A 15,163-nucleotide genomic window follows, 5' to 3' on the forward strand; every position below is an offset into this window, starting at 1 on the left:
TATTCTTATAAATTTATTATTTCGAAAATATGAAACAACACTTCAATATGTCAAAGTTCTGTGTTTTCAAAGTAGGCAAATGTATTTTGTTTTAACTTGGAATTCGTTTACTTATGTTTATTTGTATACTACTGCATACATTATAAGATTATATTAACAAATATTTGATATCAAACACAAAGCAAATTCAAATATAAAAGTTGTAAACATTACGTTATTTTGTCATCATGAAATAAAATCAAATTATATACATGTAAATATATTGACTAATTCACATTTCGTGGTATACATTGCTCAGCACGATCTAACATGTTTGTCCTGCAAACAGTTTGGACACGGACCTTCTCCGCCATTGCGCCTATACAACTTAAGATGGCAACAAAGAAAAACAATTCCATTGGCGTTTGGTCCTCGATGAATGTCCCCACCAGAGAGCCCAGGTCCAAGATCGTTGTCATGTTGTCCGCAAGAAGGCCTACATGTGACTAAAGGACGCCATTTTATGAGACACCAACGTCCATTGTAACAATAGAATCGCGGCCTCCGCTTGCAGCCTGGAAGTTTTGATTGTAATATGTAAGCCTTCTGTTTAACTAGTGTATATATATGTTACAGAAATAATATGCTGATATCAATATTACATTAAAGTGGATGTGTCTGACGAAAAACATAGCATTTATATTCAGATTTCAATTAAAAACCCGTACAGCTGACAACAATACTCGATTAAAACATTTATCAAACTTGCATTGCTTTTAACCAATGTCAAAACTTCCAATAAGGAAGTTGCGTATTTTCATTTTTAAATCACAGCGTGAAAATTTTCATTATGATTTTATAAATAAAAATAAGTTTTCGAATTTGTATCATCATATAAAAGAACTTCTATTTGTGCCCTGTGTCCAAAGCCAGTACACAGTAATTTCACTATTTGTGAAAATGATGTCACATACTTCAAAATGGCTGAGACATGATCCTTGATTATTAGATTTAAAAAATATTCAGTGTTATGAATAATTAGTGAGGCATCAAATGAGTTATACTTCTAATCAGGTATTCTCTTCCCATAAACTTGTACGTATGTACGGAAATGTCAAAACGTGAAAACATAATTTTAAAGTATTTCAATAGAAACTTCTTACCTGATGCATTTTTACAAGAGTGTTCCTTATTCGGCGTTGACCGCTGAGTGCACAGTTTCTTGACGTCATGCTTCTTGTTCGGCACTGATCGCTGAGTGCTAAGAGTCTTGGCGTCATGCTTGTTGTGCTGAGTGCACAGTTTCTTATTGTCATGCTTTTTGCACGACACTGATTGATTAGTACACAGTTTCTTCGATTCGCTTTCCTTGCTCGGCTCTGGTCGACGAGTAAACTGTCTCTTGGAGTCATTCTCTTCTGTCTGCACTGATCGATGGGCGTGCCGTTTCTTAGTATCTGGTTCCCTTCTCTGTTCCGATCTCTGAGTGCACGATTGTTCCGTGCGGTGTCCGTTAATTGGCACTGATCGTTGGGTACGCGGTTTCTTCGAAATACCTGCAACACAGCCGGTTACAAATAAGTTCAGAAACATATTTGTTAATCAGAAAATTACATGTACTTCCATGAACAGCACTACTAAAGTTTATAACATAATTATGTTGCCATACGGTATTGAAAATTCAATGACAAGAAATGGTCTACATGTTTCGGGTGATGCAAAGAATGCACTATTCATTTTCTAGTAGTCATTGGAAGAAATAGTTGTATCTGATCCAAACCTTTGATTTTATTAAAAGAATAAAGTACTTAGTTAGTCAATTTTGGTCTTGTTGATTAACTCCTGGAAAATTGATGATACTTTGCTAAGGCGTAAGTGATGTCGCCATTTATTAACCTTTTGATAAATAATCCTTTTAAAGAGTTTGTTTGTTTTTAAAATACTTCGAAACCTGTCTAGATATTTCTTAGTTACGTTTTATCGACCGTATCAAATATGATTTACCTGTTTCATAACTGTTTACCGTGATCTCGCAAAGTTTCCACTTTTTAGTCTGATATTCTAAAATAAAACAAGTCCTTTGTAATAATCAGTATCATGTCAGAACAAACGTCATAGAATTCTTAAAATATATAATTGCATATTTAAAAAACAAATTTTACAAGTCATATTTGGACATTGCAACCTCATTGACCTAATAAACCTCGTTAACTGGCGTGGATATCCATCAGGATACTCATCGATCAAGGCTTTTTGGTGTTAAGTAAACGTGAAGACTCTTAACACAAATGTTTCATCTTCAAGTATAGGTGTAATATGTATCCAATACAGAAATATGATGGATGATTCGAATTGCTAACTGAACGAGAAATAATAATCAAATAACGAGTTTTTATCAGTAACTTACCAGATAAAGGTATTGCTTCTTGGTTGCATCCCGTGTCTGTTGCCTAAAACAAAAACAAAAAACAAAAAAAAATTATATTAACAAATACTTCGACATTTAACTTAAAAAGAAATTTCTTGTAAGAATTCAATAGCACATATAACATTTTTATTCAAATGATGTTTTTCATAGTTTTACTGCCTCCAAGGGCACGCTGTAAATTATTTTACCGACGAAGCTCTGTCTAAGAACCCATATAATCCACATCATTGTCTTAGGATATACTACTAGTACTAAGGTATGCCTCTGATGTGCAGAAATGTTAAATAAAACGAAATACGTCCGATAGAAAATATTACATGCGCTTGAAGTATGAAATCTTGGCCTTTTCTGGTCATGACATGTTCACAATTGGCCATTTGTGCATGCACACTCCACAAGTCGTCATCATCACTGATATCATATAAAGCGCACCCGCAGCTGTAACATCTGACCTTTATACCGCCCTCATTTATCCCTATTGTATAGATAATCAAATCTTTATGTCATTTCACAGTTGTAGAAGTAAATACTACTCCGATAAGGCGTACTAACTGTCTATCAACAATATGAAAAAAACACAAAGATATTTTCTATTGTTACATATTGTCTTTATTTGGAATATGAAATTATTTAATTCATTTTTAAACGAATGACTGATACCAATGAATGTATTTCTTCTGTTAACGACAGCTTGAATTACAGAGCACTCTGAATTGTTATAGGTTTAGCAAGCAATAGTCATTTGATAACATTTACCTTCAAAATAAAATCCCGATTCGGCTATTTGGTTCAGAAGTCCATCGTTTTCTATCAAGTGTCTGACGTGATCAAATGATGTTAAACGTGCTTCTTTGCTGTCCATGTTCCGGTCGGAAACGCTCTGCTTTTGCCTTGTACGTTTTCCAGTTCCATCATATCTGTGTTGGTGACAGGGGTTGCCTCCTGTCCCTCCAAGTGGTTGTCCGCAATTCATGTTGCTGCTGACCTTTTGTTCGCTGCGCATAGCAGTCGTAGGTATACCAAACAAATCAATACCTAATCCATTAAGTGTGAAACGATTCAAAGATAACAAATATAATAACTGTATTAAACATATACCACTGCTACTGTCTATCTCAAATATAAAATAAATGCGTTTGTGTTTGTGAGATACTATATATTTATATGTGAACACAATTAATGTGAATATATGATTGTACTAAAAATAATTTAATAACAAATCTAATGGTTGTTACCAGATAATATTTTATTATGTCTGCATCTCTACATAAACAGATTGTTTATATGTTTACCCATGTTTTATAGATTTAATGATTTGAATATTTGTATATTAAATGTTTCAGCGAAAGGATTGAAATGAACATCCTACATTTAGTGAAATAAGTGTTTTACAGTTTGCAATAACTCTGAAATCAGTTAGTGAAAAAAGTCAGCAAGAAATGTAATTTGTGAGTTACTTACTAGTTTGTTCAAACTGTAGTTCACAGTTCGTTTCATCTGGATTCTGAAAAGGAAAAGATTGATTTTTTTGTTCGTCAAGTTATACGTAATTTTTTCCAAGGATTAATTATTCTTAAGAAATAATTTATAGCAAAAGAGTGTTTATCACTATTTATGCACGATGGGCGGTTATACGTCGGGCTCAATAATTTTACGACGGCGCAGCCCGAGTGAAATTATTTGTACGACGTATAACCGCCCGAGTGTATAAATAGTGTTAAAACACGATTTGGCTATAAATTATTTCGATTCTAATATACACTTAATCTAAAACAGTAGATAAACTATAGTAGCGCTCTTTCTTGGTCGCAACAAAAACATTGACGTCACCGCACGTTAACGTGACGTCATTCTGGCGTAAGAGTGTTTTAACAGAGAAAAGTATATTAGACTTTAAAATACACTTCAAAGATTTACATTGTTAAAAAACTTAATACTGATCAAATGAAAACGTTGTTTCTGATAACAGTATGCTAATAACAGAAACATAATTTAAGCAATTCTGCTTTGTTTTCTTTTTCAGTGGACACATTAAGCAAATTCCGCGGAGACTTCTATACATGACACAGCAGAAAGGTCAATACACTGCATAGTTAAAACTTCTCCACTTTACGGATCATACGTATTACTGCGACTGTGACTGTATTGACATTAGTGACATACTATGATATCCCCCAAGTAATCTGCTATCCTTGACAATTCATTTTCCTCTTTCTTTACTCTTTCAACGAATTCCTCTCCTTTATGTCGTGTCACATGCGGGCAATGGTCAACAGAGAGAGCATGTTCTGTCCACGGATCATCTTCTGACTGCCAATTTCCGATGACAGCTGGGCAATATGCACACCTCAGCCTTCCAGGATCGTCGTGGATATCAACTAGAATGTGTAATTTGCCATTATCGCTGTTTGATATATTGAAAAGAACTAACATAATTTTGCATTTTAATAAATTGTTTAAAGTAGAAAAATATTTAAAAACTAGACTAATGTATTATGCAACGCTGAAATCAAGCAACAGAATTTACATTTCACAAAAGAAATGACAGTAGCAGATCCGGGCATGATTATGGAGAAATTTAATCGATTAAATTACCATCATTTTTCAAATGTTATCAATTATAGTATCATTATTCCTCTAAATATAACTGATCTAATTTGCAACTTTAAGATCAGTGACCTTATACTACTGTTTGCAGATCAAATTGCCCTTTCGCCTTTTTTTAAATCGATAGAACGGCGATGCTGAAGCTATTTTTGGACCTCGTCTATACAGGTAACTCCACCCTTTCAGTAAACTTTTTTCTGTAATTACGCGCATACACTGAATGAACTTGTTTACGTAGAATTTTACAAGATAGAAGGTTGATTTACGGTTATTTAACCGAAAAGTAAAAGATATTATAATCGTAATTCAAATCTTAAATGAATGCACACTACATCTGGGACATAAATTATGTCACTGACTACATTTAGGTCGCGTGGATGTGAAAATAAAAACGGAACCCTCTAATACATTATAGGCATTGTTCTGACCAAATTTCAGATAATGTATCTCGTGTAACGCGACTGACTCGTGGTCGCTGTAACCTATAATTGAAGGTCTTTAGTTGAAAAAGTTTGTAATTTCTTACGGATTATGTGAGAAATGGTTTTTTCCAAGAACGCAGACAAGGCTTATCAACTGCCTGTCTGTAAATAACTGTGATAGTGTTTACACGATGGGTATTAAACCATTCAAATAAATAGTAGATAAATTTAGATATACATATAAAGGATCAGACCCCCCCCCCCCCCCCCCCCCCCCACACACACACACGCACAAACAAAACAAGAAACAAAACAATGGACTTAGATTTGTGATTGTTAAATTACGTAAAATTTTTACGATGAATCTATCAACCTCTTCGGCGACTAAAATAGGTTTAACAGCGTGTGCCGGAAAGGTTCATACCGTAACGGTTATCGTACCAAAACACTGACATAAAGCGATACCCAAGAATTTATGATGCATTCTGCAGAATCAGATTTTTATGGATATAACAATTACAAGTGTCACTTACTAATTATAATCACGCAACAAAAACTAGTTCTGTATAACTACGCCGTGATAGACGCAAATATTTTTCCCTCGTCGATAATAATTGTCAAAACAAACAAAAAATGCTGTTCCCATTTGAACGTAGTTTTAAATTTTAAACAACGTATCCATTATATTCACGTTATCGTACCTCTTTTCAATCGATAAAGTTACAACGTATAAAAGGACGGGGATACTGGGCCTATTTTTCATGTTGTAGAGTCAGAGCGCGCTCTTTGTGTACACGTGTGTCATAGATAAAGAAAGGACGCATTCACCTCTTTCAAGCAACAGGGTGAATGCGGGTGGGGCGGGTTTAACCTGTCAGGATTACTCTGAAAATAAATTCAGCTTCGTCGCTTTTGTGACGTAAACGTATAACTATATCGTCTTCAAAAAATGTGAAAGGGCAATTTGATCAGCAAACAGTAGTAATTATTTGCCTAGTATTTTAACTTTTTACCACAGTAAGAGTTTCCTAGTCATTTTGAGATGTACACATTATGACGTACATGTACTGGCAATTATGATTTATGTACATATGAAAAACTGGTGATTACTGATTACAATAACTATTGGTCATATGGTAGTAAAGCTATTATCCTAAACTATATTAAAATGGTACTTACACGAATGCTCAAAGAAAAATCCAGCTCTTGCAAATTCCGATAGATTGAATCTATGTTTCTCACTGTGTTGCCATAATCCCAAGGACGCTAAGCGCTCTTCTAAACATTGCGGTTTGTTTATTCTCATGATCCTTCTGGGGAAATGTTAAGTAATGCTAGGGAGGATTGATATTCACTTGTTCAAGAAATAAATCTACTATTAATCGTGCGTTACTTCTGAACATTTCATAATTCTCCGATGGACTTTGCTAAGTCGAATATCTGGAAAACGGAGCAATATTTAATTTTATATTACATTTTAACTATACAAATCACACGGACGTATGGCATTCATACGTTTTCATGCATATTGTATTAACGAAGTTTAGTGCTGTCTCGACTGTCATTTGTGACCTTCGGCGGGATCTTTTGAAAAAGGTAACATATGACGGAGTCTTTAATATAGTCTCATATTGTAGACCAGTGCATTTTACATTGGGAAAAGAATACATTCTGCATGAAATGAGATGGTTTTCATGTTTATACACCAACGATGGTGTTCCGCAGATCGAAACGGAAAGTAGCGGCAAATATGCGCCAATTTAGGGTAGCAGCATGACTATTCAACCCCGATTTTTACTTTCATTTTTTCGTTAATTTATGATAGAACTATCACAAAAAATAGGTGTAGGAAAAATTGATGTTCTATACAGATACGGAAATACAACTTTAAGACGTCGTTTTTTTTATATGAAAGAAAGAAGGATTTGAATTACTGACCTTTAACCAAAATAGATATTATTACCCATAACACGTTTATCGTGTGTTGTTTGTATTTATAATTCAGAACATTTAAAATATAATATAGCAGAATGAATCTTCGAAAGAAAGCACTCAGAAGTGGATTTTTTATTAAATATACATGGTTGCATGTTTGATAAAAAGAAAAAAAATTCTTAAAGCTAGTGTTCCAGTTTTGTTCTTTTTTACAAATAACAAAAATGAAAATGCATTCCTCGGCCTTTTAACAATTTATCTAAGTTCAATGTTATTGTGAAATTGATAATGTAAATAGTAACTGACGGAATGTATGCCTTAATGGTAAAGTTAGTAACACGTGGGTTATTCCTGTTCTATTATTAACAAGTATGTGTCATGAAAGCTAATAAATATTGAATTATTAACAAATTGGCAATTTAGTAGGTTGTACTTCTAAACTTGTACTATGTCTACACGGTTATATCAGTTCTAATCCATTTTCAAAAATTATACGTAATTTAAATATCATGTTGTTAAACACGAGGACACATGTATTTTTTTGTATATGAGTACTGTTCACAGATGGTGTTTATAAATTCAAATTGCGATTTGTAAAATTTCGCTTACTACTCTGGTCCCAGTTTCTATGTAAATAAATAATTCGGTGAACATTTTTGAGTAAATAAATTAATCGTACCTGTTCCAATACGTCCCCTTTTTCAACGGTCGTCCCTTTATAATCGGTATAATATCCAGAATGTTATAGTAAAATATAGAGGATATTTGTGTTATCAGTGTAGGACTGAAATATCTTTCACAAATGAACACAAGATACAATAGTTTCACGAGTGGCATAGCCACAAGTGAACTTGTAAGATACGGCATTTAAAAGTGAAAGATATTCTGATATTAAATGTAAAAAAAAACCGTTTCTTTTTTATTTCGAGTTTTGACTAAACTGACCCGTGTTTAGCTTATTATTCTTCACTGTGGAAATACCAGATATATTTCACATCAATATGCAAAAAAAATGTAATAAAATAGTATATATTCAGATGTGTAATCAATGCTAAATGCAGTATGCAAACACAGTATTAGGCCTATCAATAGAATAGTTCTGATTAAACTAATAGTTACTTTATTATCATCATACGTTATATACAATAATGTACTGCATAACATTGAACGACTATTGACCGCTTTTTAAAGATAAACGCGCAAAATAATGCGAAGACATAAGTTACTATTTATACTTCATGAAATTACACAACAACAAAATATTTTCCTTGTAACCTGATAAGCGAGTGTCAAATGTGAGCTGTAACTGCGTTTTAAATTGGAAAAACCTTAAATTGTTCTAGTATATAAAACCTTTGACAAGTGCGCTTGCAACTGAGTGTTGACCAAACCTGCTTTGATCATAGTTTCCATAGTAAGACAGGAATATAAATTTGATTTCCTTTTAAAGGGGCTTGTATATAGCTTAGCTGTAAGTTTTAATAAACTACTATAATATTTGGGCGAGTATTATTAAACGCTTTATAATATTTTTGTTTGAATCAGTTAAATAAGATTTTTTATACTTAATTGAGAATATAGTATGTTTCCAAATGTTTATGATAATATTAAGTATTTGTACGATGGTTTGTTCATTGTAGGATGTTCTAAAATGTCTCTCGATGACGTAAAAGTCACGCATCAACATGCGCCGAGACCGCCACCAATTGAATTGGGAATAAATGTTGAAAAACCAAAGTTTCCTCAGTATGCCGTTTGTTCCAAACGCCTAGAATCTTTCGCATTGTGGCCAGAATACCTGCCAGTAAAGAAGGAAGATATGGCCGAAGCAGGTCTGGTCTACACAGGTTGGTGAAACGCATGGAATGGATAATAGAAATTGTAGTACATACTTTTTGTATACTGGTGTACTATATAAATTCATTGAATGATTTTGTTAACTATCAGTGGTAGAATATACGGCTTTTATGTTCTCCATCAGTTAAGAAGGCTAAAATGGCTATCACGCTGATTTATGAGATACTGCGATTCGTGATTATATATGCAAATGTTGAAAATTAACAAGTTCCAATATGTGGCGCAGTACGTGCGTATAAAGCAACATAGAAAATTTCTTTGGGAAGGCTATGCACGCTCCACTGTATTGCTAGTAGGCATTTTGTCGTAATCAACCAGGTATCTTGTTCTGTGTTGGTTTGAACGTATAAATCCTCTCAGTCAACTGTGTTTACGTGAATTGAAAATTTACTGTTTTGAATAGAATTATCTCCCTTTATATATAAAGTTTACTTTCGGAGATATATAAAGCTTCTCTGGTCTTTCACGTTTTAAAACTGTGAATCGTAGGGATTTGTGTCCAGCGTATATAAAGCAAGTTAAAAGTTTGTGTTGTGGACTTACATGCTCGAAAATATATGTATTTCCAGGCGTTGGTGACAGCGTGAGGTGTTACTTCTGTGGTGGTGGCTTAAGAAACTGGGAAAGTGGTGATGTGCCCATGGAGGAACATGGCAAATGGTATCCTCAATGTCCTCATATTTTACTTGTGAAGGGACAGGCTTACATTGAGAGGCTTGCACGAGGCGAAAAGCCTGAAATGGACGGTCCAGATGGAATAAGTAGTAAACAGGTATTCTTTTGAGAAAGAATTAGTTCAGAACTATGTTGTTTGCCAGTGATATTGTGCAATGTCACTGTAAACTTTAACCCATACATTTTGCATTCCTGACATTTTGAATAATCTGACGTATGAATTTTCAGGCTTGATATTTAAAACCTGTATATTTAACAAATAATCAAGGCCTTCGCGTTGTTTATCGTCTAATTTACCACGGTTGAGAGTTCAGATGCGTAGGAATTGAACTACGAGGGCGTTAGCCCGAGTGGTTAAATACTGAAGCATCTGAACGATGAACCGTGGTAAATTAGACGATAAATCACAAGAAGGCCTTGATTGTTTTCATTCTGACATGCACGTTGATATATTTCAATAGATATTATGCTGGAATTCATTTACGCGAGGAGTAATGTATCGGACGTCAGGCGGCTATATGACGTCAAAATTGACGTCATAATGCTCTCTTACCGGTCCGTGCGTCAACCGTTGTTTATCGCAGGATATATTGCGATTGACTTTCTTCTTTGTTTAACTGGAAATCAATTTGAGCCATGTTAGAATACTATATTAATATCCATTTTGTAGGCCTATGTCGATACAAGTAACAGCATAAAAACTGTAGCAGCGCAGAGTTGTATTGAAATGGGCTACTCCAGAGAAATGGTAGATCGGGCAATAAAGATCTTCATCAGCAAAAGCGGTAAGTAATGTGGTGCTTTTCTGGTTACAATATTTGGAAAGATCGATGTTTGTCCATGTTAACATACATAACAAAGTGCTTTATAAATGTGTTGTATATTATCGAAATGGTATTTTGATAAAGTGTTCATGTACTTCATGATAATTCTTTACAGGTAACTGTGATTTTAAAGGTACCGATTTGTGCGAAATTCTTTTTGATATAGAAGACAATTCCGAAAAACAAGAAATAAGTATTAATGAAGGAGATGCAAGCAGTGAAAATATTGAAGACGACAGCCAAGAAGTAGCAGATGAAGATCAACTTGGTATGGTTGTCATTTAAGTATATTTACGTTGTGCGTTCATACGGGTATAAATAACATTGGGACTTTTGGCAATACCATGAATCGCGCTATCTACTGGTGATTTGGCCAAGTCACAATATGGTTTAATTCAATACTTACATTTACATTTTTACAGAAGTATAGTACATTAACATATTCGGTTTTATTCCAAAAACAGATATAGATAGAAATGAATAGGTAGAACTGCCAAAAACGACCCGCCCGCGTTTAATTGTAATTCACTTGTAGATAAAAATGTAGTTTCTGATTTTGATATAAAATATCATTCGAATATAAACGTTATTTTCGTTCTATACATATATTTGAAGATGAAACACGCACGTTTACTGATTATTACATTTAGTACTCAATAAAAAGTAAACAAATACATATGATGAAATTTGGAAATGATAATGATAATTTTTATACGTCGAAAAATACAAAGCGCTTCCGTTGCAAAATAATTTGATAATTTAATTTATATTTTAGAACCACTGGAAACTCTCCTGGAAGAAAACCATAGATTAAAAGAGAATCAAATGTGTAAGATATGCTTGGACAGTCGAGCAGATGTAATATTTCTGCCATGTGGCCACATGGTGAGCTGTCCACAGTGTGCTCCGGCGCTACTCAAATGTCCTGTTTGTAGACAAACTGTCAATGGACAAATGAAAGCGTTCTTTTCTGTGATTAATACTAAGACATGACGGCATAGACCCTAGTAGACTCTTATGATAAAAAGACTTACATCAATTAAATTATGAGACTGAAGATAAATCTATCAGCTCTTCAGTTTGCATAGGGATGACTTACCTTTGCCATTTTTGTGCATATTCTGAAAAATAGTCTACTAGGGTAAGGTGTGTGCAACTCGAGGGTTGATTAAATTAGATCTAAGTGTATATAAATAAAGAAGCAAATAGACTTAATCGTTTACTATGTGACATTCCAAGTCGTCTTTCTAACTGGTATTGTATATTCACATTGTGTATTGTATCTACCTCGTGTTCACTTCAAAATGACTAGTCGCCTATTGTTGTATTAAATATGTTTATGCAATCAAAATATCATTCTTTTTGTTGAAATATAATTTTGTGATATAAAGAAGGAATAAATTGTTTTGTCAACATAAAATGTCTCAATCCTTTATCTATTATAAAGTATATTTGATTATGACTGTCCCAGTTACTGCGACATTTCTAGCAATGTTTGAAATGAAGCATTTACAGGAAAAAATAATACATATTCTGATAGTTGTGTCGTTGGCAAAACGTACAATTAAGTGTTTCAACCACACAAAAATGTGAATAATTGCATATTAGACTAACTAAATTTTAAATTATTAAACCCTCTTTTGCCTTGTTTCTTTTAACACTGGCGCTTTCCTAGCACTGCCGTCCGGACGTTTTGGTACTTCACATTTAGTGCAAAGTCGATATGTTATAGTTCTAGTAGTTGCAATTTTGATATCTGAATGTATCACTTGCACATTCATCAAAACATTCTTAACTTTCTTTGGGATCATGGAGACCATTCAACATATGTCTTATAGAGTTAAGCCGGTGCTAGGGGGTGTGAGAGGTGTTGCAATATTTCATTGCCTCTCATGAGCAGACTGAATCAGACCGAGTCTGTATTATTCTTCTTGGTTGTATTATTTGCTTCAAAAGGATCTTTTTACAGATTGTTTTAATGTCAGTTTGTTTAATGTCTTGTTACCCTGGGTAGGTTTTCACGTTTTTTTATATCAAAACCCGCCAAATTTTAACTTACCCTTATTGGTTTTACAACACATTTCTGTCAAAGTAGACTTTTCTTGGTTTACACCCATGTCTGTCATATTAGCTTACTTGTTTGTCAGTGTTCGTATTTTAACGTTTAAAAGACGAACTGTGTGATGTGCGTGACACAATGGAACCCTCCGTGTTGATGAGGCACTGTTTTTTCTATACCTACTATCGTGTTAACTATTCATTTGAGGAAAGGTAAACTTACCGGAAAAGCTTTTCGAATTTATATGCAGAACGGCTGAATGGATATAAAACAAGCTCATAAGCTAAAACACGCTTGATCAGTTTGAAAATGTTGGTTGATAACATTTAGAAAATATGACTTGAACAAGCAAATTGAAAAGGTTTCGCTAGATAATGAATGCATTAGAAGATAAAGCTGTTAATGGTCTACAAGATAGGGAACTGTTTGAATCTAATCTGACTTTGAAAAAACGAATTGTAAGAAGATCATCTGGAAGCATAAAAGCCACTAAGCAAAATAACAGCAGCCTCGGTTTGAGAGAGTCTGTTCAATGTACACATCCATCACGCCTCTAAACACAGGATTAAGTGGATATCTGTTATACAAATACTGTTATTGGACTTTATGATCAGAAAGGACCAGAAATATAACAATACTAAGTTCAAGTAAGGAAATATTTTTATGGTCACGCAGACTGCTATTATATATAGATCTGTTTGGAACGCTACCAGTCAACATGTTCAAAATAAGGAACATCATAATTATGAGAGCTGACGTTTGTTTTGTTTAACGTCTTATTGTTCCTTCTCTTGGGAAGGAACACTTATGGTCAACATTTCAAATTTGACTGAGCAGGTAATGGATACAAGGGTATTGTAAAAGGCATCTGAATACCAGTAGGGCGCCACCATCTTGGAATCATGCATATTCATTACAAATAGTCTCTTTACCAATGTATGTGCGTACGTATTTACGTAAATCTATTGTGAACTGCATGTTATTAACAGCATGCTAACAAGGAACAATAATTCGTATAGAGTACTAACACGTGCATCGAATATTTGATACTATAGAATAAATATTATCATAATGAATATGCATGATCTAAAAATAGACTCCTGCCAAATAATCATGTTATGAAATAAATGATCTAAAAATAAGCTCCTATTATGAAGCGTTTTCTGTGCTCTTTACAAATGTTGTAGTTCAGGTTTGCAAATGCTTCTTTTCGTGTTTTAACCTGTCTATATCATTTTCTCGTGTTTCGTAAATGAATATGTGAAATATATTTGTGTATATAATATGCAGGTGTTCGCTTAAGGTAATCACGTGACGTAAACATACGAGGGAGTGCTACTTCTGCACAGAATTTCGAAGATATTAATATTGAACATATCATGTAGTGTCAAGAATAAAAAGATAAATATACACAATCAGGGCCTCCACTGGGCCTCAGAAAGTTGTAGCAACTTTTTGAGAGAAACTGCCAAATTGAAGCTGATTTGCTGAAATTTGGCCACATTTTAATAACTTCTTGTAGCCACTTTCAAAAATCTGTAGCCAGTTCTTTGAATTTGTAGCATTTGACTACATTGGCGAATGGCAGAGGATGCCCTTCACAATGTATGTTAAAAAAGTAAATGATTAAATACTTCTATCTATATTTAAAACATATCACGGAACCATGTCTGTATAAAGTGAGGGCTGAAACTATATTTACATCACAATCAAAGAAACTGGAAAAGCTAATTGTATATATGTCCAGTTTTTGGTTGTTTTTTTTATATATATACTTTTTATACCATAGAAGTAGAAACACATTTTGGTATTCAGGTATAAATTGAATAGATACCTATTAATGAATAGAATCAAATTTATCACTGGGAATGGAAAATCCCTAGACAGGCTTATTTTAGTCCTAGGTATTACATGAATAATTCGGAATTCACAGAAATACCTGGTTTTAAATGTATCTTTGGTACCGGGTACTACTTGTATTTAATATTGATGGATTACTGTTAGCTTCTTTTGCTCTAGTTTATTTGAAGGGATAAGGACTGAGTATCTCCCGAATGCACACATTTAAAACATGAATGTTTCTTTGTGCATAAATTCAATTTCGAAACAACTACTGTAGTATCATCATGTATATTTAATTCAAAGTAAAACCTTTGCTACAGTGTTTATGTAAGAAGCATGTTAAATTGTTACAACATTTGGTATTGTAACTGAATGTAACTAATTACAATTTGAAATGTAATTGTAATTTAATTAACTACATTGCTAAAATCATTGTGATGGTAATTGTAATTTAATTGAACATTTTACACTGTAATTGCAATCTAATTAATAACATTTTAAAGTAATTGACTCCAGGTTTGATAGAGAATAATTC

General features: G+C 33.6%; 2 protein-coding genes across 6 annotated transcripts in view; one reads left to right on the forward strand and one right to left on the reverse strand.

Annotated features, from left to right (window-relative positions):
- The window catches only part of LOC123550980 (uncharacterized), a 26,638-nt gene continuing 11,475 nt past the window's right edge, over nt 1–15,163 (reverse strand). The window contains exons 1-10 of one of the 4 annotated variants that reach the window (XM_053540424.1): nt 9,772–9,907; nt 6,616–6,876; nt 4,571–4,785; nt 3,869–3,911; nt 3,164–3,442; nt 2,725–2,882; nt 2,387–2,429; nt 1,984–2,040; nt 1,143–1,535; nt 1–554 (exon numbers count right to left, since the gene is read on the reverse strand). In XM_053540424.1, coding sequence (XP_053396399.1) covers nt 295–554; nt 1,143–1,535; nt 1,984–2,040; nt 2,387–2,429; nt 2,725–2,882; nt 3,164–3,442; nt 3,869–3,911; nt 4,571–4,785; nt 6,616–6,742 — 1,575 coding nt within the window. In that variant the 5' untranslated portion in view covers nt 6,743–6,876; nt 9,772–9,907 and the 3' untranslated portion in view covers nt 1–294. Of the gene's footprint in view, nt 555–1,142; nt 1,536–1,983; nt 2,041–2,386; nt 2,430–2,724; nt 2,883–3,163; nt 3,443–3,868; nt 3,912–4,570; nt 4,786–6,615; nt 6,877–7,374; nt 7,607–8,050; nt 8,541–9,771; nt 9,908–15,163 lie in introns of those variants that run through there. The other 3 variants (XM_053540422.1, XM_053540425.1, XM_053540423.1) reach the window with 3 other exon arrangements.
- LOC123550982 (baculoviral IAP repeat-containing protein 7-A-like) lies at nt 8,632–12,147 on the forward strand. 2 transcript variants are annotated; one of them, XM_045339532.2, is made up of 6 exons: nt 8,632–8,785; nt 9,012–9,218; nt 9,798–10,000; nt 10,574–10,688; nt 10,843–10,995; nt 11,503–12,147. In XM_045339532.2, the coding sequence occupies exons 2-6, from the start codon at nt 9,023–9,025 to the stop codon at nt 11,718–11,720; spliced, it is 885 nt and encodes a 294-aa protein (XP_045195467.1). In that variant the 5' UTR covers nt 8,632–8,785; nt 9,012–9,022; the 3' UTR covers nt 11,721–12,147. The 2 variants fall into 2 exon arrangements, with proteins under 2 accessions (XP_045195467.1, XP_045195466.1); XM_045339531.2 differs by having other exon boundaries at nt 8,693–8,842.

Source organism: Mercenaria mercenaria, chromosome 4 (assembly GCF_021730395.1).
Source record: "Mercenaria mercenaria strain notata chromosome 4, MADL_Memer_1, whole genome shotgun sequence".
Classification (NCBI taxonomy): domain Eukaryota; kingdom Metazoa; phylum Mollusca; class Bivalvia; order Venerida; family Veneridae; genus Mercenaria; species Mercenaria mercenaria.